At 44.2% G+C, this 24,629-nt stretch overlaps 1 protein-coding gene across 4 annotated transcripts in view; it reads right to left on the bottom strand.

Moving 5' to 3' along the window:
• LOC126277905 (KH domain-containing, RNA-binding, signal transduction-associated protein 2-like) overlaps positions 1–24,629 on the bottom strand; it is a 505,341-nt gene that overhangs the window by 66,808 nt on the left and 413,904 nt on the right. For all 4 annotated transcript variants that reach the window (XR_007550617.1, XR_007550618.1, XM_049977463.1 and 1 more), the window contains exon 3: positions 22,987–23,103. Coding sequence is in view for 2 of the 4 variants with exons in the window: in XM_049977463.1 (XP_049833420.1) it covers positions 22,987–23,103 (117 nt within the window). In the remaining 2 variants the exon portion in view is untranslated. The remainder of the gene's footprint in view (positions 1–22,986; positions 23,104–24,629) is intronic.

Raw genomic sequence — 24,629 nt, 5'->3', positions numbered from 1 at the left:
TTGATCAGCGTTGTAGAAATTCACATACGTACTTTAGTTAGTACGCGTTGTGTGTGTGTGTGTGTGTGTGTGTGTGTGTGTGTGTGTGTGTGTGTGTGTTTCAGCTCGTGGATCACGTCTTCTGCTAGTACATCATGTTTACATACATCAAAATTTTATTACCTACGCCCCTGAGAAACGGCTACCACATGCAAGGAAGGCAGCAGACGCGCTCGTTACCCACTCCCGGCGAGGAAAGGTAGTAATATTACACATGAACGATCTAGCAGAGAAAACGCCGGAAACTCCGTCAGGCTATTCGCAGCCGATGCGGTTGACTGCAAGACGGTAACAACGGCAAAAGAAAACTGTAGCGATTTGCAAGAGGACCTTCAGAGGATTGAAGAATGGTGCAGGAACCGACTTTGAGCGTTAACGTCAAGGAACATAATGTACTGCGTACGTAGGACAAAAAATCCACTTCCGTACAGTTACAGTATAGACGACAAATTGCTGGAAACAATGTCTACCGCAAAATATCTCAGAGTAAGCATCCAGATAGACCTTATGTGGAAACACCATATAAAACAAATAGCAAGAAAATCAGATGTTAGAGTGATATTCAAAGAAATAATTTTACGGAAATCTAACTCACCTACGAAGGAAGTGACTTAACAAAACATTTGTTCGGCCGATTCTTGAGTATTGCTCACAGCTCTGGAACGATTAACAGGTAGGAGGGGGGAGGGGGAAGAAGGGGGGAAGAGGGGAGGGAGGGAGGGAGGGAGGGAGGGAGGGAGGGAGGGAGAGAGAGAGAGAGAGAGAGAGAGAGAGAGAGAGAGAGGGATGCAACGAAGAGAAGAGCGTTTCGTCACAAGGTCTTTTAGTGTACGCGAGACGGTTTGCTCTAGAAAGAGTCCGACGATGTGGTATCTCTTCCCACACACATCTCGCGAAAAGACTGTAACGAGAAAATTTGAGATACTATAGCTAATATAGAGGTTTGCCGAGAATCTCTTTTTTTTCTCTTTCTCTCTTTGACACACCATTCATGAATGGAACAGGGAAGGGGAGATCAGAATAAGGCAGCTTAAGCACCCTTCGCCACACACCGTCAAGCTGAAACTTCCTGGCAGATTAAAACTGTGTGCAGGACCGAGATTCGACCTCGACTCCTTTGCCATTCGCCGTCAAGTGCTCTAGCGACTGAGCTATCAATGGTCGACTCATGCCCTGTCCCCGTAGCTTTACTTTAATCAGTACCTTATCTCGTACCTTCCGAAATTCACACAAGCTCTCCTGCGAACCTTCCAAGACTAACGCTCCTGGAAGAAAGGATACTGCGGAGTGCTAGTCTTGCAAGGTTCGCAGGAGAGCTTCTGTGAACTCTGGAATGCAGGAGACGATGTAGTGGAGAAAGTAAAGCTGTGGGGGCGGGGTGTGAGACGTGCTTGGGTAACTCAGTTGGTTGAACACTTGCCCGCAAAAGGCAAAGGTCCCGACTTCGAGTCTCGGTCCGGCAAAAAGTTTTAATCTGCCAGGAGGTTTCCTATCAGCACACACTCCGCTGCAGAGTGGAAATTTCTTTCTGACACCATCAGAACTGCTGTATACGTGTATCAAGCGTGCAGACGAAACTCGATTCGTTATTCTTAGATTTAAACAAGAAATATTTCCTAGAAATAAATATTTCCAAAACACCAAATGTGAAGAACCATTATGACTGTGTCTTCTTCCTTCTAATGTCAACCAGTAACACGAATTTAAAGCTTTTTTCTTGTCTTGGTTGTATCGAGCTACACAACAGCTGTCGTTTTTTGGGAGTCCATGGGAATTAGTAGCTGTTTCGTGTACATACAAGTTCTGTTTCTGTCCATATCAAGTCTACATAGGAAGCCCATGGTAAGTGTTGTGGAAACGGGATTATATGGGTTGTGGTAAGTAGGTATCAAAACCGATATCGTAAAAGAATTTCGAGAATGTGTTCGCCTGCGGTAATTTGTTCCAAAAGCACGCATTGGTTTAAGAGTTTCTGTGATACAATTCCTACAAGAAGTTTATACACCAAAATTAGCGACTCCATGTGATAGATAATCTAAAAGGTGGAGTAATCACTTCTGAATATCTTGAGCACTAGAAAGTAACTTTGTAGTCTTTTTAATTTTTGTCATCATCGATCAATGACTGGAATTAGTCGCACCAATAGAACATCTACGATACCGATCTGGAAAACTAGAGATGGGAAGGGCGCAAAAATCTTGTTTCGGAAAATTCGTATACCAGATCTATGAAGTTGGTTTCTTCCAAAGTAGACCCAAGGTGTCCGAAGTATTACGTCTCAATTTGTAATTCTTACTGAGACAGACACTAAGAGATAAGGAGCCAGGAAAGGATGACGCGTCAAGGGCGTGCCTACACCACTCCAAAGAGAAGCAGAACAACTCAAAAAACTCGAGCTGGTCCCATGAGACATGCTACACTAAAAGATCTTGGGCACAACGGAAAGTTTTTATCCTGAAGGTCCCATAGCGGACGTTTGAAGACAAGTCATATATATGATGCACAGTCCACGATGGCGAACCTGGACAAATTAGTTGAGCTAAACACAAACCTTTCACCAAAAAGCGTATGGTGACTAGCACCGAAAACATTTAGATGAATAGATCGGTCATGTTTGAAATTCAGTTGCTTTTAGCGACTCTCTCTTCTGAAAGGTAACAGACACACCACGCTCTAGCTACATCCTTACTTACATGTACCAGAGTTTGAAAAGAGAAGTTCACTCAGTCACGAGTAACCTACAGAACAACACATGGAACAGGCCTGCTTTGAAATATCTTCACGACGATACGTTTATTAATGGACCGTCGGGTTCGTTACCGGCGCGCGATAGCTGGTGGCGCTGTGAATCAGAAATGTACGGGTGTGTCCATTCGAAACGAGTGCACGATGCGTGTATTCATTAGCCAGCTGGTCCTGCGACCCGCAGCAACAGTTCACGCACTTCAATTCAACAGCCCGCACGGCAGAGCGTCACGTATCCGGTCTGGCAACAGTCCAGGCGCGTAGAGCGCTGCGTGTGTGATGGGCACGCACGTCCGCCTAATACCAAACAGCATGGCGAATGCTCGTTTTGCCATGGCGAGGACCGGCCTATAACCTGTAAAAAGCGACATCTCGCTTCCGGTTCACGCTTTTCAATTATAACCTTCGACACCCACGTTGTAACACGTAATGGCGTTAGCTCAATGAAATTAGTAACATCTTTATAAATATGGTAGTATAGAAAAGATACTTATCCTGAAGCAACCGCCAGAACATAGGGCCTTAAGAAACAAAAAGACAGTAATAACCTTCGTGGACTTCACGAAGGCATATGACTCCAACGACAGACAGACGCTTATTAGGATCCTGAAGAACAGAGGACTAGATGGAACTACACAAGAACTCATAAAAGAAATTCTGACAGACACAAAAGCAAGAGTGAGATTCAGAGGACCACTGTCAAAAGAATTTGAGGTCAAGACAGGTGTTATATAGGGAGAGGGATTGTTACCATTGTTGTACAGTATAGCACTGGTCGAAGTAATCAGGCAGTGGAGAGCAATAGACGAGGAAATGGGAATACCAAAGACCCATTGGGGGGGGGGGGGGAAGGGGGGGGGGGACAAAAAGGACAATAGGGCTCAGGTGGACAGCCTAGCCTTTGCAGACGACGTAGCAACAGTAAATGAGACGGAAAAAGACGCAAAGACACAAATCGACAACTTAAGTTAGCCAGAAAGGTGGGACTGTGGATCGCCTATAACAAGACAAAGACATTAAATACCACTGCAGACTGCGAAACACCGGAATGCACTGTGCAAATAGTGGACAAATTTAAATACCTGGGAGAATTTATACCAGGAAGGAACAGGAGCAAGGAGGGAATAACAGAGAGGATAAAGAAGATGAGGTTAGCCTTCTGTATGACGAGATATATATATATATATATATATATATATATATATAAAATAAAAAGAACTTATCCACAGACGCAAAGATAAGCCTCTACAAGGCAACGGTGAGGAATGCAGTATTATATGCTGTTGCGACGATGACACTAGGAAGAAATGGGGCAGAACAACTACAGAAAGAAGAGGTCCCAAAAGAGGTGGAGAGATATTGATGCGAAGACCTAGGGAAAAACTGTACCGGAACATTAAAACAATATCCTGGGAAATCAGACTCAAAAGGGTAAGGTTTGCTGGACATATAATTAGGTTGAGTATGGACAGAATGGCAAAGATAGTGTGGAAACAACAGGAAGGACAATGGGAAAGACTGGAATCAAGTGAACTGTTGAACTTCTGAAGGACTGGTTGGAACTGGGGACCAAGTTTGAAGGAAAGGAATTGGAGGAACAAATATAAACCCACCAATATGCCGGAGATCAACGACAGAGAAGAATACAGGAAAAGATTAGAGTGTCACCAGTGGAGCCGACAGGAGAAAGAACACTGAAGATCTCGAAAGAAGAGCGGGAGAAAAGAAGAGAAAGAATGAAGAGGTTCGGGGAGAAAAGACGAAAAATGCAGTTCACGAAGGGGCTACCTGTGGTCCTAGAGAGGACGTAGCACACGAAGAAGAAATACGGGTAGTCTCTCTTGACGTTGGCCAGCAACCGTCAGCCTGCTACCGACAATAGTCTAAAAACTGGCTACCTTCAAGCTGGGTGAAAGAAAAACATTCCACTACACCAGTAAGTTTCTCTTAGCAGTTATTAAAATTATACCTATCCTGTTAACTGAGTTTAATTTTCATAATCCTTGCTCGTAATAAATACTGATGGAAAACCATAAATTAAAACATTTATAGTTACGAGATATTAATTGTACGAAATCGGAAACTTTCAGATGACCAAGCGGTGGATGAAAATTAAGATATTCGAAACTAATAATTAACAGTCCTCTCTGCTGTGGGGTGCACGCTTTAATTAATAACTCGGACAGATTGAAAATGTGTGCTGAACTAGGGGCACGAACACGTATGCATACACTGTGGGGGTAAACCTTCAATTTGCCAGTGTTCTCCTTCTGTTTTCCAAACTAAGCGTAGAGTTTCTGTCAGGTTTTCACCCGGATCAAAAAAATGGTTCAAATGGCTCTGAGCACTATGGGACTTAACATCTGTGGTCATCAGTCCCCTAGAACTTAGAACTACTTAAACCTAACTAACCTAAGGACTTCACACACATCCATGCCCGAGGCAGGATTCGAACGCGCTAGAACCGCACGGCCACACCGGCCGGCTTTCACACGGATCATGTGATCACCTTGACACAATATTTCAAGCGGTCCATATAGCTGAAATATTGTTCCATGATGAATGTATGATACGACTGCCGACACAACAAGATCAATTAATGTGCTGTGAGACTTTACGGAGGCGCATCTACAGATGACTCTACTTACTTGATAATTACGCTGTATATAACGTTTCACAGTTTTATATCGGTACCTTTCCTACACAATAGAGGTTTCTTGAAATTACTGCAACCAGTCGCCTTTTGTTCTTCCATTAACCTTTTTATTATTCCATTACCGGTTTCGAACCACCTAGCGATTCATCATCTTAAGATACATATACTGTCTTTTTTTTCTTTCTGACACCGAAGGAAGTGACTTAATTGCACCTTGGAGCAAGTGGTTCGAAAAGATGCACTAACGCAAAGAAATAGGTTTTTAAAAAAAAGTTATCAGGAAAACAGCTGTTTGGACCACTGTTACGAAAAATGTTTCAACGGCCCGTTAACTTGGGGTTAATAACAGAACAATTACTATCCGAGCTGGAGCGGGATGAGGAAAAGGAGCAGCCGTAATCTGTGTAAGAGGCCAGCTGGACATTTGCACGAATCAAGAACAATAAGGCAAACCTAATTCAGACTGAATTGACAGGGATTTGAATTCTGATATGGTTCTCGTAACTTTACTACGGTGCAATCTCGCTCGACCTGCGACAATGACATCATTATCATTCATAGCAACATAATTTCTCGTAATTTCATACTTTTTCCACTTAGGCTTCTTTCTTTAGACATATAGAAGTTCATCTTCGAAATTTCTCTCCGCTAGCATACTCGAAATATTAATGATAATTTTTGCCACGATCCAATCAATACGGTGCTCAGCCTATAAGAATGCTTTCTTCTTTCGTGAGCGCGTATTTATCTACCTCTTTCTATAAGAATGATTGCCTCTTTCGTGAGCACGTATTTTTCTACCTCTTTATACTTCGATCTTATGTCCCACGACATACCATCACCTCTCCTGCAACATCTACGAAATAATGAAAGTTTTCAAGTTTTCCGTTGCCCTTAACGTCGTATTTCCTTCGCAACAGACTATATAAGCTTCTAAGTAACTCAATTTTTTTCCGACTCTGCGTCAGAGGAAGCCTCTGTGCTTTTCATCTTCCCGTGTGCTATTACTCTTGTGGAGGCTTTTCGTCAAAGCTTTTATTACTTCCGCAGCACGCAATTCAAGTGGCTGAGTTAACACGCCGTGGCTTAGTCTTAATCCGCATTTAATAAGGGCTTGTCTTGCAAAATATATATATGGTGCTCTGACCGAAGAGCAATAAGAAAAAACAAAAGTTTTACAATATTATCACAGATAATAGACTGAACAGTCTTACAGATGATGACGACAAGCACGTCAGTACTCTCATACTCGGTGGGAAACTAATTTTCTATTCTTCTTTCATATATTCCCGATGATCAGTGTACAACGAACAGAGTAAAATACTTTGTATTATTATTACCTCTCCCTTTGCTTTTGTGTTGTTATGTACAGAGATTAACAATTGTTTTTGCGGCTACGTATACATCCTAGTACTCTTACCCTCACCTCGTTCTTGTGGATAACATACTGGAAACAAAAAGACTGTTTGGCAATCTGTCTGAAATGTTGTTCTCTTGTTTTTACCAAGGGCGTAACTTGAGATGAATGTCTTCTTCACTTTAACAACTTTGATTCGCATTCCCGTAGACACAGGAAAAGAATGTTTAGTGTGTGTATGGGTGGGGGGGGGGGGGGGGGGGGGGGGTTGGGGTTGGTTTTAGGGAAGGAGACCAGACAGCGAGGTCAACGGTCTCATCGGATTAGGGAAGGACGGGGAAGGAAGTCGGCCGTGCCCTTTGAAAGGAACCATCCCGGCATTTGCCTGGAGTGATTTAGGGAAATCACGGAAAACCTAAATCAGGATGGCCGGACGCGGGATTGAACCGTCGTCCTACCGAATGCGAGTCCAGTGTGCTAACCACTGCGCCACCTCGCTCGTGTGTGTGTGTGTGTGTGTGTGTGTGTGTGTGTGTGTGTGTGTGTGTGTGTGTGTGTGTGTTTGGAGGGTGGAGAGGGGGGAGGGAGGGGGAGAGGGGGGTCATAGTCAAACAAATGAACATTACGCACGCATATCGAAACTATAACGAAGTGCCGATTGATAATTTTTCAAATAATCTCTACAGAATAATTACACGCTCTGAAAATTAAAATAGCTGAAGTGCATATTTAATGGTGACTAACAGCCAGCCTTGTGGGTCAGAGGCCTCAACATTTACGAAAAGTGCAGCATGTGAATACAATTGGTATACGAGTCTCAAATCAGACTTGTCCAACGCAAACTGTAAATAATGTTAAATAACCTTTCTATAAAAGTGAAAAAATAGTCAATAAAGCCATGTACAAGTCGCATAATACCCATGTCGCAGATATTACTCATCCATAAAAGTGATGCACAATAGTATTGAGTTTTTCGAATCAAATGTCGCAATGAAGCTAAAGACGCGTGAACTATACAGTGGCACTCCGGAAACAGCACTGGAACGATAAGAGTTCCGAAAATGAAGATGTAAACATTTGCTTCGTGTTTGCAACTAGACAGCACCATTCCACACAGCATGAAACTGCTGGGCAATTCTCATTGATTTAAAATCTCATTCGGTCCGCGAAATACGATCGGATGGCATAATTGGTAGATTGACACTACGAATGCAACTAGCTGCGTCGAGTATCGGTTGGACATAACGTTTTTATCCAATACGAAGCTCGTAGGCGTAATGAGCCTCGATCTATCGCTATTCGAACTTCTACCAGATCAGTTCTGACATCAATTATGCCCCTGAACATATTGTCCGATTCTGAGGGTAGGCAAATCTCGCGACAGAATACGGTCACTCTGAGGTTTACCAAAGAACGTCGCGCATTCACGTGCGAAGCTGTGAGAGAATAATACACACGTGGAGTTGTGAATGTGTGCATAGTGAATAGCGCGTCGTTCTTATATTACCGAGTAACTACAATACTTGCCAACTGACTGAACTCACGCCAAATGTAAGGGAAGCAAACAAACGGCAGATGCAGAGATATTTTTAGCACAAACGTTAACATAGCGTTTTGTAAAGCTAGTGCGGTGCGGAACTTCGTGGATTCGGAAATTATAAAACGAAATATGTACAGTGTTTGTCGCCAAGAATACTCAAGAGGAGCAAACTGCTGATGATGACACCTAACTGCAAAAACATGATCGAGCAATAAAGTCAGGAAAAAATATGTAATTTAAATAACGACCCAAGTGCCATTCCTACCACGGTATCAGCAAACGCCATTAGCGAAAATATTCACAAATCGAAGGATGCTGTTAAGGTGGTGGTTGTTAGCGTTACTCAGGCAGGCCCTCAAAGCAACGAGACTTAAAACGGGACTGGGCTAACAAGGAATGAAACACCAGTATCTCACGGCAGCGGCTGCCGCTCTGTAGCTATGTAAACCAAAATTTGTGTGTGCAGCGGACTAGACAGTGTCCAACTATGTCGCCTCCACCAAAGCCCCAGCCTGTATTATCAGCGAGGAGGAGACGCTACGCAATACGTACAAGAAAGTGATACAGGAACAACTGTCGCTGGCCCTTTCTTAATTCTGTTTTCTTCCTGATGAATATTACTATCTCGTTTAATCTTGGCCTTGCCTCTCCCGATGAAGTCTTCACACGACCGAGTTTGCGAAAATGCTTCGAAACAACGACAGAACATGTACTCGATGAATGCCGCAGAGACGTGCAAATAACTTAGATCTATTGTAGCAGTAGTCCAGACAGCGGGAGGAGAGGTACGGAGGTAGATATCATTAAAAAATGAAAGAAAGCTATTGTTCTGCCATTAGCAACTACTCTCATCTCTTCCACGAAATATCATTTAACACTCCAAACTGCGTCGGTTCCATGTCTGAAATCTAGTACTAAAACAAAATTGCAAATATGTTTGACTCCGGGCTGCTCGCGATGCTTTAAATATATAGAAAAAAACACCTATGGTGAAATAAATGTGCATTTCAGAAGTCCGAAGACGGATTTGAAGTACCTCTACCAATCTAATAATTTTATTACGGCACGGTATTAGAGTCTAATTATTGAACGGAGGACATAAAAATACAATTAATTTAAAAACATGTACAAAAAAGAACTGTATAGTAGACCAGCTCGACACCTGCCTTTCGCTGGACGAAAATATCACAACTGTCGAGACAGAGGATTATCTTGTCAACGACGAATTAGTATTAATACTTTCATTCGTGTTGGCAAACGCTGTCCTCACAACGTTGTCCATAAAGAATGGAATAGCTCAATATCAAACAGGCAGGAACAAACGCGACCTATTCTATAACAATACAAATAAAATTTCATTGTTAGCACCACCAACTCCGTACCGACAGTACTGTTACGCGAGATCGCATTAGCAAGAAGGCACACAGAAAGAAAGCTAGATAACAGTGGTAGCAGTAGAGCGCATCAAAATACTCTTACACTTCACCCCCAGACCAGCCGGTTCAGGTATTACCGGCAGCAGCTGCGTTGACGGGCAGAGCGCGCCCCGCCGTATCTCCTAGCCTTAACGCAGTTGGGCAGGAATTACGGCGCTGCCGGCCCGGCCCACAATGCACCGCGGCCGGACGTCCGGCGCGGCGGCAGGGCGCGGAATGCGCGCGCGCGGCCAACGGCTCGCCTGGGCTCCCTAATGGCGGCCGAGTTTAGCGCTAACACCCTTACAGCGCGCCGACCAATTAGCGCTCCCAGGGGGCCACGTGACCTCGCTAATGGCCGCCACTAATTAGAGGCACCACGGCGCCTTTTCACTTTGCGCGGAAGCTGGAGCCGTCGCGGTTTCCGGACCCCCTGGAGGGGTAGCCAGAGCCAGACACACAAACTCTACGCCCCCTGGAAAGTCCGACTCGAGGTCTCGAGTTCGCTACCGCCTTTGCACCTCATGCTACCATTTGCGTAACAGGAGAAGCGGGTCTCTTAGCTGTTTACACAGGGGCACCGCGCTAACACCTGGATCTTGAGATTAAACTTATTCACTCACGCTATACTACATTGTGTCGTACAGGAGTCTCCGAAATTTGATTATTTTGCCCCAATTATTCTTAACATTTTTGAGGTTTAACTACTGTCCATACGTAGAAACAAGTTAATTGGCTCCTCACATATCGAGTAGCTGCTGGTGGCATCTATACATAAGGTCAAATACTGTCAACACTCAATATAAGGCTCACGGTCACATTTGGCATGCACGATAAAAATATTCAATACTCCTGAGAATTGGTGCACACAAATCTTAAATCGTGCTCAACGAAATTTTATATCATTCCTTAAAATACGGTTTTGGCAATGTGTAGTGGCTGTTAGTTGCACCAAAGTTAGTATTCAGTCACTCCGTTTTCTAACTTTCTTTACCGAGGGAAACCAACGATTTACTGTCTCACTTTAATTCTCGTGCCATTGAAAAGATGAGTACCACATCTACGCTTAATATCGAAGTACTAAATTTGTAACTGGATTGATATTTTTTTTTAGTGAGGACTCAGCAAATTATCTTGAATGGAGATCAGACGACAGGTGCAGGAGTAACTTAGGATGGGACCCATGAAAATGTGCTGGGACCCTTGCTGTTCATATTTTAAATTAATGACATTGCGAGCAATATTAATAGTAACCTCCGACTTTCCGCATACGGTGCAGTTATCTATAATGAAGTACTGTCTGACACAAGCTGCACAAATATTCAGTCAGATCTTAGTAAGATTGCGAAGTGGTGTAAAGATTAGCGACTTGCTTAGATGGTTCAGAAATACAAAACTGTGCGCTTCAGGAAACGGGAAAACGTAATAGCCCATGTCTATAATATCACAGCTGGAATCGGGCAATTCATAAAATACCTGAATGTGACTATTTGTACGTAGTTGCAGTCGTAGGTAAAACAGTGGCAGATTGCTGTTTAGTGGTATAACACTAGGAAAATGCTATGAGTCCACTGCAGTTCATTGGTATAATACTAGCGAAATGTCATCAGCCTACAAAGGAGATACGTAAGTTCATCGGAAGAGGCTTCATACAATACGCTCGTGCGACCCATCCTACGAGGAGCGTTCAATATGTAACGTATAACATTTTTTTTCTGGAAGAAGGTTGGTGTTATCCAGGATTCCAATACACCACATTATTCCCCACCAATTTCGCTACAAAAGACTATTTTTCAACACAATATGACTACATTAAGCCACCATTCTGGGAGGGCTGGTACCGTTGCCGCATCACTAACCTCGCCAACAACCAGTTATTGCTTCCCACGGATTGCATCCTTCAGTGGACCAAACGGATGGAATACGGAAGTGCGAGATCAGGGCTTTAGGGTGGACGAGGAAAAACAATCCACTGAACTTTTGTGAGCTCCTGTCGGATGTGCAGATTTATGTGGGGCCTAATTTTGTCATGGAGAAGCGAAAGTTCGTTTGCATTTTTGTGGAGACGAGCACACTGAAGCCTTTTCTTCAATTTCCTGGGAGCCGGCCGGTACGCGGGAGATCGGACAGGTTTCCACGACCTTGTTGTGATTATGATCGACGCCTCGCCCAACGACTCGCCGCATTTTTGTTCAGTGCCAGATCTCCGTAGACATTCCGCAAGCGCCTACGCGTATCAGCGATGCTCTTGTTTTCCGCCGAAAGAAACTCAATGACCTGTGTCTGCCTGGAATGCACCATTCTGAACGCTACGAATTGCGGCGCCACCTATTAGAACTTCGTGAAACATGTCTCACAACAACTTCCACATTTTTCAATCGAAACTGGCTAAGGATAAAATATAGCATTACTTATTGAACGCCTTCATACAATATAGCTGAAGTGTCGGGGACTTATACCAAATAGTAGTAACACCGGATATGGAACGGTTAAAAATGGGAGCATGAATGTTCACGGGTTTGTTCGATCCATGGGAGAGTGTCACAAAGACGCTAAAAGAAGTGGCACACGCTTGAAGACAGAGCAAACTATCCAATGAAAATCTCGTTAGAAAACTGATAGAACCAACTTTCTGTGATGAATCTAGGAATATATTACAGCCCCCTATGTATCCCTTACACGAAGATCACGAAGACGAAATTATACTCACGCCAGCGCGCACACATACGAATAGAAAGTGAAGTACCCTGTACCACGCACTTCCCAGTGGTTTGCAGAGTATCCTGCCGTAGATTAGATCACCTGCAGCAGCGTTCCCGTTGCGCACTTTCTTCTCAATTGCTGACAGAAACTTAGCTGCAACGAAGTTATCAGCCGAAATAAATTTTTTGAATCACAGTATGCTGCTCTGGTTGTCGTGGGTTGGGTTACAATTATCATTTTCGTTTTGTCTTATTAAGTACTGCTCGCTTTCTGCTACACAGCCATTTCGAAGATCATGGTATAACCTGTCAATCGGACTTATTTGGGTTACTATCAAAACACGTTCAAGGAACACTTGGCCTGATGTTCTTTATTTTTAAGGTTCGGCCACCTAAGTGCATTTTTAACGATGTATAAAAACCAACGTTAGTTTTGAGCTTGAAGGTAACTTTTGTGTCCTTAGTTGCTTACAAATAAATTTGATTTTGGATTTTTTTTTCTTCTTTGCCCACACCTGTATCGTTGAGCACCTTCAGTGGTTTATTTATTGCTTTATTTCAAAAACTGGAAAAACTCTGAAAATTGTAGTTTTTAAAACTTGCTTAGGTTTATGTAGCTTCCTGAATTTTGCAGTATAGCAGTTTTAATCTGCAACCAAAGAGAACGTACTTACATCAAACTTACATTTGGAATGTAACAGTAACAGTTACGCAGCACAGAACAGAAAGCTAAAGACATCGCAGCAAGTCTTAACAAGGTATAGATTTTTTTTATTTTCAGTTTGAGAGTACATTACTCTTAAAAACTTAAGTTCGTTACGTACAGAGACTGAAAAGTAATTTCACCCGTTATTTGAAGGAAAAACTAATTATATATAAAGTTAACATTAACAATAGTTATAACAAGAGTAGCAACGGACGCATAGTCTAGGATCAACGAGGGTACTTATTGCCCAATAAATACTTTGCTGCGTCTCTTCACACCATACCGTACGATTAATTATCGTTAAAAGCAAGGCGTGTGGTTTGAGACTGAACGTATCAACCCGAAACCGGTAACCACTGCAGCTGAATTTTATAACAATGTAACAGAAACGGACGAAATAAAAATCATCCACCTTCCTCAGTAAATATTTTTAACGGTCATATGCAGAGTGACTAAATTCAGTAATTACTTTAAGGCTATGAGTCCACTTCCAATTCTGAAAGTGTTAGAGAGTCTGGCGTTTGAAGCTCAACCCCGTCAAGTGCAAATGTCGGCGCCCGGCAGTTTTTCAGACGGGAAAATGATCTGAGAGAATTTCTTCTCCGGCACTCTTTGCGGAAAGTTATGGAGGGGAGGGACACACAGAGATGGAAAGCAGGTCCGAGACAAAGCGCGCGGCGAGTCGCGGCCAATTTCGTTACGCAAGAAACAAATGAAACCCGCCGCACAGGCGCCATTAGCGCGAGGGCCGGCGCGCAAACACTTTATTTCCAGCCACGGAGAGGGCGCAAAATAAAACGGCTCTCGTTTCGGTCTCATTACAACTCATTTCAGCAGCAAAGAGATGGATATTTCAGAGAAATTGGCTCCAGGCAGCGGTAGTGGCCACGCGGCTGGCCTCCGGATTGCCCCCATCCCACGGCAGGCGTGATTAGCAATTAACCACCCAATAGCCTCAGAAGTCCCCACGTCGCAGAGGAAACATCAAAATTAACCACTGCTCTGCAACGACGACCTATAACTAAACCCCAAGCACCATGTCTTGCTGTGAATTAACACGGCAGGAATATAAAGTGTTGAATTCAAGCTGACAGTGGCCGTAGCACAATTTCATTTTAATGGAATAGCTTCCCCGAATGTTTTGCGAGCGTAAACGATGATCCACAACAAGAACGTCAAAACCAATACGCGGAAGGTGTGAAACACGGCACTATGGTCGTCTTGCGATTCCTGAAATGTTATTGATAAAACACAGATTATATACTTTGAGCGTTGATTGGAGAGAGTCCAGCATAAACACGACCAAAAACGCGTCTATGCTCTCAACTGGAAATCAAAATTATGGTCGCCAAGGATTCGTATGACAGACAAGTATTCCCTGTGGAACATGGGTCACGGATATTTGTTAACTGTGATTACTGTCTAATATTGCGCTAAGAAATGACGAAGGCCAACGTAAGTTGTTGGAACACGAGCAAAATGATGCTGTAACACGAACGCCAGCAACTCGTAAAAGCTGTAAGACGTAAGTTACACGAATACAGGTGTCACGTTTTGCTTCAGGTTCCCTATTGTTCTGGCACGAGTCTCGTGCGGAGGGATCGTTTCCCTTCTCTCGAAGAGTTTCAGGTAACCGTTGGTTGCATCTGACAAGTTAAAAGGTATAATATTTTAGATGAAACAGTAAAGCTTCCAAAATATTGGGACTTCGTCACTGAGGAACAAGGAAACAGTATAGTGAGACAATGATGAGATATTGTTACATAAGTACACAGAAAATCCAACTACGCGTTCATTACCTCCGAGATCATCCTCCAAATACAATCTAGTCTAACAAGTGAACTTTTTGCAGGGACTTACAGTCCAATAGTACGAAGCGGCAAAAGTGCTACGCGTGTTAACTTAACCAATTTTCAAAATATCTTCCAACCATTATGACCTGTTTCAATCTTCTAAACCGTGATTTTTTTTTCAGTATGGAAAACACAGTATCACTTCGGTCCACCAGCAGAGAGCAGTATGATGACTTCACAGTGCTTCGAAACAACAATGGACAGACTACGTGTACCTACAAACCAAGTCACAAATCAAGCTGGGAAATTCCAGAACAAAGTGAATGTGGCGAATGAATCGTCAAATATGGAATGGGGGACCGGTGCAATTACGTCGACTACTGCCGTGTGGTTCCCGAAGTTTCTCAATATCCCTTCGTGATATCTCAAAATAAGGTTTTGTTATTGTGCGGAGTCAATTGAGGCCATCCCTCTACACACAGATTTGAGGCAACATCTACAAAGATGCTTTTGATCTCCAAAATCGGTTATTAAAAAAATTTCGGCCGGTGGGAAAAGACTTTCGAAATGCTAATGTAATCAATGCAAATGAAATCTGCGCTCTAAATAATGATTACCCGATTCAGAACCAAATAAAACGGCATGCATGGGTCTGACGAGCATCGACAAATTTGAAGTCAATCGTTTTCACATGTGGCACGGAATCTGCAGTGCTTCTCTTCGATAAATTAAGACAGAATTATCGCTGAGTAGCTGCATAGAAATACAACGAAGGTTGCATCTTGATAAGGATTGTCCACACTCACTTTTATTTTGTCGCAATAACAAAACGTCAAACCGAAACATTATGACCACTGTCCACAGCTACGTTTCATGCAGGTGACGCGGTAAAAAAAGTATGTATGCGGAGCAGACACGGGCTGGGGATCACCCTAGCCAAGATATGGGCTCCAAATGGGCAAATCCATTTAGATAAGCAACTTTGACAATTGGCAGATTGTTTTATTACGCAGAGCCTGTGAATGATTACCACGAGAACGGCGAAGCTGGTCCAATGTTCACGTGCTATTGTCGTGAACATTTATGAAACGAAGTAGACTAGGCGCTAAATGATTGGACGTCCACGACTCTTCACACTACGTTGGTTTCGGAGGATTGTCTGCTCCATGAAATAGGATAGATGGTGATCTGTGGCATCTCTGCCGAAAGAGCACATTGTTGGTGCATGCACAAGTGGTCCTGTGCACATCGTGCATCGTACACTGTTGAACATGAAGCTCCGCTGTAGACCAACCCTACGTGTTCACATGTTGACCCAACGACACCGTCAATCACGACTGCAATGGGGCATGGGACCATCGGGATTCGACCGTCGATGAATGGAAACGTTTCGACTCTTCGGGTGAATCACATTTTAGCTTCACTAGGTAGATGGTCGTCTCCACAAACGCCCTCATCGAGGTGAATGGCGGCTCAAAACGTGCAGTGCGCCACGAATGCAGACTGTTGGGAGCATTATTATGCATGGTATCTGTGATGGTAATCAAAGACATGCTGACAGTCACGAACCACCTGCATCCCTACATGCTTGGTGTCTTCACTGACGGCGATGTCATCTTTCAGGAGTATAACTGTCAGTGTCTCGATGCCAGAACCGTGCTACAGTAGTTTGAGAACCATTATAGTGAACTCTCATATGGATGTCTCGGCGAACAAATTCGCCTGATGGACATACTATGCAATCCATCTGGGTCGCTATCGGGCGCAATCACCATGTACGCAAAATCAATGGCCCGTTATTTATGCCAATTACATGACCTGTTCGTATACATATAATGCAACATACCTCCATAAACCTACCAACAAACTGTCGGATCCCTGATACGCAGAATAAGTGGTGGACGGACAAGCTCCTAAGCAGTTCGTCATAACGTTTTGACTGATCAGTGTACCATAAGCAATGTTTTTGCATACAAGATTATTATTATTATTATTATTATTATTATTATTATTATTATTATTATTATTATTATTAATAATAATAATCAGAACTTCAAAACAGTGTTAAACCGGACACAATAGACATTCTTGAACTCGTCTGAAGGAATGTACTCTTCAACAGGGGACTTTCGAGTGGTTTCAAAAAATCCGTACCCGTACTGTTTACACAGACCACTGTTCATCCGCAGGAAAAGTGTGAACTGCTACACAGCGCTGTCTTATCGCCGACGAATTACTTAACAAACATGCGTATTTTGCAGATGGGGCGGAAGAGCTGTCGCTGGTAACTTGTCTCACATTCAGTGAAACAGTAGTCAATAACAATTCACCGTAGAGTCCGAAACGTGTGCTAGGCCATAGTTTAACCACAATATGGCCGCTGGTGATAAGAAGAGTGAGAATAAAAATTGTAACCCATTTAATATTGGTGATGCAACAGTAACTAGTCCGTTTATTTTATTCGTAAGAGTTCGGAACGTATTAACCGTACTTCTATTACAGAAATTAAATAAATCACCATCTTTCTGTGTAATACATCACCTCAGGAAGACGACTGGTTGAGTTGTTTCTGAAACAAAGCGTTTAGTGGGTACACACACTATTCCCGAAGACCGATACACAGTGCGTAGGTGCGCCAGCCAAACGCTCTCTTCATAAAGAGTGCAAAGCGTACATACAAAACATAGCTGGAAGAAAGGAGAAAACGACAAGGGCAACAAAGACTAAAATGGACAAAATCGGACAAGAAAACTACAGAGACACGCAAAAAATACGTAGAAGAGTTCAAAACAAGGCAGCTGATTACCATGGCTGGCTGACCATGAGAATAAAAAGGAGAAGCCAGCCGTCACTCTGCAACACATTAAAACCTCCACTCTTAAAACACTAGAGTGCAGGACATAGAGGGACAAAGTACATGCGCTAGATGATAAAACCCACCTCACGAATAAAACGTAAAACTAAAGCTGCTCTTGAGGCATTTTCGCAAAACACCGAAGATAGGGTGCTGGGAAAGTTAAAAGGGCACCGCAGAGCAGAGCGTTAGCCACGTATGGCCACTGCAGAACCGGCAGACACTGATTCCCTGCGAGAGGACCGCATAGAAGACTTTGTAGTCTGCTTAATGACACGCAGTCTGTTCTGCGTACTGTTATGTCACTTCGTTTCCCAAAGCCGAAAAACCCTGCGGCGTAAGACAGAACGCAGGTCAGTTTCGGAGATGCTCATCTCCAAAAGCGGTTTCCGGGTAGCCTGTTTGGCCAGCCGTCCTGGGGTCTACACAAACACCACTGAACGACCGTACCGTTCTTGGGGATAGATGGACTCCTGAATGGACGCAACCAAAGGATGCCGAGGGTAGCAGTGGTCGACAGCTTGTAGGCTGCTCAAGGAGTCCGTACACAGGAGAAATGACTCGTCGGGGCCTGAGCGGACGCGCTCAAGAGCACGAGATATGACCGCCAGCTCTGCAGTGAAAACACTGCAGCCGTCAGGCAAGGAATGTTGTTCAATATGTCCTCCATGAACATATGCCAAAACTACGTGTCCGTCAGCCATCGTGCCGTCGGTGTAAACAACTTCATGGCCCCAGTACATGTGGAGAATCGAGAGGAAGTGATAGCGGAGAGCTGCAGGGTTAACCGAGTCCTTGGGGCCATGCGAAAGGTCCAGCAGAATCTGCGGCCTAGGTGTACACGATGGAGGTGTACGTGACTGGACCTCGACGAAAGGTGGTAACAGGAAGGACTCCAGTTCAGCCAGAAGGGACGCGGACCGCAATCGTAAGCCCTGACCTGGGCCGCCAATTCGGAAAATGAACCGCCGTGGTTGGGAAAAGGACACGGTAATTCGGATGCGCGGGAGAACTACAAACGTGTGCAACATAACTGGCGAAGGACTCTGGCCTCCACCAGAACACTGGTCAGCGGACTCGTTTTAAGGGGTCACGTCGCTAGGCGAAGGCCACAGTGGTGCACTGGGTCGAGTTAACGCAACTCTGAGAGCGCCGTCGAACCGTAAACCAGACTCCCATAGTCCAGGCGGGATTGAACAAGAGCTCTGTAGAGCTGCAGCAGTGTGGAGCTGCAGCAGTGTAGAGCGATCTGCACACCAGTTGGTGTTGTTCAGGCAGCGGAGGGTATTGAGGTGCTGCCAGAACTTCCGTTTAAGCTGACGAAGGTGAGGTGGCCAATTCAATCGCGCGTCGAAACCAGTCCTAAGAATCGATGTGTCCACTACAGTGAGTGGATCGTCATTAAGGCAAAGTTCTGGTTCTGGATGAAAGGTGCGACGTCGACAGAAATGCATGACAGACGGCTTCGCGGCTGAAAACTGGAAACCGTGGGATAAAGCCCATGACTGCGCCTTGTGAATGGCCCCTGTACGCGCCTCTCAGCAACACCAGTACTGGAGGAGCAGTACGAAATCCAAAAGTCATCCGGATACAGAGAAGGTGAGACCTACAGATGCTGCTAGACCGTTAATAGCCACTAAAAATAGAAACTTAGTACGGTGGTCTACGGAAACGAAATTCTCCTGAATACGGAGGGAACTATGGGAGGCACAGACTTGGACACGGAAAATACAGAGCGACAGGAAGTTTTGGATAAAAATCGGGAGCGGGCACCAGAGACAACACACACACAATGTGGCAAGAATATGATGTCACCAGGTCGTGTCGTATGCTTCATTTAAGTCAAGGAAGACGGCAACCAAATGTTGGCGTCTGGAAAAGGCTGTTCGGATGACAGACTCTAGAGGCACAAGATTATCAGTGGTGGAGCGACCATGGCGGAAGCCGCCCTGACATGGAGCCAGTGTCCCCACCGTCAAGGGGGTAGGTGGAGTCTGACGGATCCGAGAGCCAACTGTACGCAGCAGAAGAGAAGATGGTAGAACCGTTGTCGTAGCGGAGGTGTTGGTTGATGTCATATGCACAGAATGTAGCCTCTCGTATTTTTTCTTAGTCTCAGTTTAGGTCAGTCAATCCAGGGTCTTGTATTAATATGTTTTTCTTTCTTTCTTTCTCGAGAATCCTGCAGTCTGGCGAGCAAGGCAAATGGTGCTCTCCACAGCTGACACAGATGACACAGATGACACAGATGGAGGTGGGGCACAGGGAGTATTGAGATGTGAAGGACGTCCACAATCCAGTCAGGTGACACTGGAAGTACAGTGGGAAGGCATACAGCCGAAATTCCAGCACTTAAAGCACGGGTAATGTGTCACCCTCGAAGGCTAGGATGAAGGCACCGGTGGGAACATCATTATCCCTCAGAGCCTGGTGGACGCGCCGGACGAAATGGACAACTCGCCGTTATAAATTGGCGGGCAGCTCATCGTCAGACTGCAAAAGAAGGTCCCTGTGGAATATAATACCCTGGACCATATTTAAGCTCTGATGGGGCGTGATGGAAACAGAAACATCCCCCAGATTGTCACAGGCGAATAGATCCTGTGACTGGGCAGACGATGCTGTTTTGATCAAGACCGACCCTGCCCGCATTTTGGACAAGCCTCCACCTACCCGAACTTGTCCTCTAAATGCTGCACAAAAAACTGAGGTTTCATTGACAAGATAGATTCCCATCAACTTTCGTACACACGAGGTACAGTGGTGAATAAGCTTTGCTGTCATCATTCGCCTGGCGACCTTGACCGCTTAGAGACTGCTGGTGTTTGATCATCAGAAAGAGATGACGTACTACGCTTCGTGGCTTATCATCCATCCTGATGCCACCCACTCCGGCCAGGGGCCCTTCCCCTGGGCGCCAGCCAGCCGCAGCAAAGGCCACCTGGCAGGATGGTCATTGCTGGGAGTCCCGATGCCCCAGAGTGACGAGCATCTACTCCTTGGCATACGTGGGGAGTTAAAGGCGCAGGCATCAGCAGAGCGATCCCTGTGCGGTCAGGGGGCTATAACCAACAGGGTACATGGTGCCCACACCACAACGGACTGGCTACCGTGCTAGTTATCAAACGCAAACGAACTATCCATTATCGTCGACAGCGCAGAAAGTGATACTGCACAAAGGATGGAGAAAAAATAAACTCGATTCGATATTTCGGCGATCCAACTGGTAGCCATCAATAAGAGAACGCTGTTTCTGCTGTTGAGTCCCGCTGAGACTGACGCCACGCTGCCAGTCGACATCCTACACAGGCCACCGTACCGTACACGGCGTATGCGCCGCCCATCACCGTTGTTGCTCTCCAAGACTGGGCAGGTGGCGCCGCCCTTAGTAGAACACTGGCGGCAACGATATACCGCACTCAGGGACGATACTCGGAGACTCCGGCAGCAAACCCGAAGAGACTTTCAATAGAGTTAATGTTCGCGCACTTTTCGGTTTTCCTTCTCCTCTCGGCTCCTTGTTCCTTAGTCTGCGCAAGTCGGGTCTCTTCCGACAAAGAACGTAGGTAAGTCACAAACTGCCACAATTTACTTACAAACAATACTGTATAGACCATAATTAGCCGCAACGCCATAGTCGAATCACATGTGTGTTTGCAGCAGCAAAGTATTTACACTGCAATAACTTCAATTTCGTACACGAAATATTTAAGCAATCTTCTTAATAATTACGTATGTTTCGCACGAAACACACAACGAAAATCCGTTCTCTTTTGTTAGTAAAACACTGAGAAGATAGAACTTCTTAGTTCCGAGTTGCCCTGTGAAGTTCAAGTAACTGTTTATCGGAGTACATAGCTTGTGCTTAGGATTAGTCTGTCAAGTACTGCACGTTCTGTTGACTGACTCTAGAAAAATCTGTGATACATGAAGGGAAAAACTTCAAAATGGGTGGAATATTTTGTAATATTTATTTAGCAAGAAAGTTAGCATTTCCTTAGCCTCCTTCCACCCAGCCGCAACCTTGGCACAGTCCACACTCACGCTCAGACGCGGCTTGTTCTCGCAGCCCCGTTGCGCTGAAGTTGAGGATGCTAACTGGCCGCTGAGAATTGCCCCGCCAAGGTAACTTGGCGCGGTTCTGGATGCCTGCTGCTCTGCTATCAAGTTGCCGCCGCGCTCCCTTTTAGCATTCAGTGCGTCGCCACCGCTTCCCTGTTTTAGCTTTAAACGCACTGGCGAAATGCAACGGCTGTGGAGCCAGGTAGTTTTCTTAACTGAGTCCCTTCCCTGCACTCGGCAACGTGCCGAATTTCTACTGCTGCTTCCTTCTCAAGCACGAAGTCGGTACAAATGGCAGCACGCACGGTCCATTAGTACTTAGGTTTCTGAAATCCATGCTTGAATTACGGGTATAGAGGTCGTTAGAAATTGCAGAACATGTACTACTGTTCACAAAAGCCAGAGAGAGAGAGAGAGAGAGAGAGAGAGAGAGAGAGAGAGAGGGGGGGGGGGGGTGAAAGCTTTAATGCTCTGCGAGAAATGTGAAGTGTATTATTTGTGGAGAACTGACAATTTACGATCAGATATTAAAGCCATGACGATGGCATAAACCATACATTTCGTAAGGTCTAAGCGGAATATCCGACATTACTGATACGCGCATCTAGGAAATCATTATTTCAAGCATAGGCGGTCCACGAATCATTTTGCGTGTCTCGCAGAGGGAAGACAAATTACCATCTATTGCCACATTCTAAACTGGTATCGGCCCAAATAACCATCGAAAACATTCACGTCGATCACGCACTAGTCACCATGCTCAACAATTCTGCCGTCACTTGAAAGAAACGAAATCCAAAGGCACTGGCAATCTATCACAACCAGAACCGCGCTTCTGACATTTGGCAACCGGTTACTACTGCCCAGTACATACGTCTTGAGTGGGTTTTATGAAATCTCTTCACGTTACTCGTATGTGTTCGAGATAAAAATTCACCTAAAGAAGACAGATACTGGAATGGATGGTGCGTATACCTAAGGGTCGTTTCCAACAGATTAAACCGTCGGGCACGTTTTACAGCATCATCAAGCAAATAATCATCAGACGAACACGACAGAATACGAAACCTGAAAATAAATTTATGTATGATAATCTAATCTGTAGAGGTGAACTTACTTTTTGCTTGTCTTTCATGGAGCCTCGCCCAAGAACCGCCATTTTCGTCATCGTATCTTCTTGTAGTCTCTTCATAGAGTTGCCCTTTGGTCCTAAAAGTTTTCCAACGAAGTTGAACTGCAAAAGAACAACGAAGTGGCTATTAAACACCAAACGGCATACAACACACCATTGACGTTTTCATTATTTTTATAACTCTTATAGTCAAGAAACTGTTGTTAAATAAATAAATAGTATGAGATAAAAAATTACATTTCTTTTTTCACATGTCTCACATCAACCAACGGGTTGTATGTAGAAAATGATTCAAATGGCTCTGAGCACTCGAACTACTTAAACCTAACTAACCTAAGGACATCACACACATCCATGCCCGAGGCAGGATTCGAACCTGCGACCGTAGCGGTCGCGCGCGGTTGCAGACTGAAGCGCCTAGAACCGCTCTGCATCCACGGCCGGCTGTATTTAGAAACTCTCAGTTATGAGTGCTACTTAAAAGCTACATTCTTTAACATTAATCGATCGAATTGTGTGCAACATACTCCATAATATGAGGCACGTTCTTCAGATTTCCGGACACACATTCAGTTGATAACATTTAACTCCTGTCCACAGTGATTAACGAATAACTTCCGTTACTTTACGTCCATTCGGGGACAAATGAAGGGCATCAGCCAAACAAACGTATGCCACTAAGTGAACGCAGAGCCAGTATTCATCTCAGGCCATAGAAAACGAGTGTACAAACATGAAACGTCGTCAGCTACAGTAGAATAATACTGTATGTTAGTTACGGTTTTCTATTTGGAAATTTGTAGTAAGTTCCTACGGGACCAAACTGCTGATGTGATCGGTCCCTAGTCTTACACGCTACTTAATCTAACTTTAACTTACGCTACGGACAACATACACACCCATGTCCGACTCGACCGTCCGATAGGGAGCTTTTCTATATTTGCTGGCAAAAAATTATCTCATGCTACTATGTGCATTTATGTAAAGGAACAATATTAAAACACACCATCCTTTGATGAAGAAAAATCAATTTTATAAAATTCATTGTCCACATCGTGAGATGATTTATTGCCCTATTGGATTTATTCATGAAATGACTTAATTTAATTTCCCTGTACACATTAACAAATAGCAGTAGCAAGTAGACACACAAGGAATACAAGGAAAAAGTGTCACACATGGCAGGTATTCCTCATACGACGCTATAGTTAAACTCACACAGCAGGTTTTAATTATTTTTTATCGAAAGACATTGTAGTAAAGGTAGTGAGCAGATCAAAGGAGTCATACTTTTCTGCGGCGAGCAGAATTAATTTTGTGACAAAGAACTTTATATAAAATATTAAAAGATCTGTTTCTACAAATATAGAGAGCAATGTCAGCAAATATGAGCTGATTCATATAATTTTGTGTACCCCATTCTGCATGAATCCTTAATTTTTCTTCTTTTCTTCGGTTAAAACATTTGCTGTAATTCGAAAGTATCAGGTGCTGTGGTACTACTGTGTGTGTGTGTGTGTGTGTGTGTGTGTGTGTGTGTGTGTGTGTGTGTGTACGTGTGTGTGTTAAAATTGTCAATGCAGCTACGCATTCGACCTCAAAACTGACGTCTTTTATCAGCTTTCTTT

The sequence above is a fragment of the Schistocerca gregaria genome, chromosome 6, assembly GCF_023897955.1.
Source record: "Schistocerca gregaria isolate iqSchGreg1 chromosome 6, iqSchGreg1.2, whole genome shotgun sequence".
NCBI classification, from domain to species: domain Eukaryota; kingdom Metazoa; phylum Arthropoda; class Insecta; order Orthoptera; family Acrididae; genus Schistocerca; species Schistocerca gregaria.
This window is presented reverse-complemented; position numbering and strand designations above follow the sequence as displayed.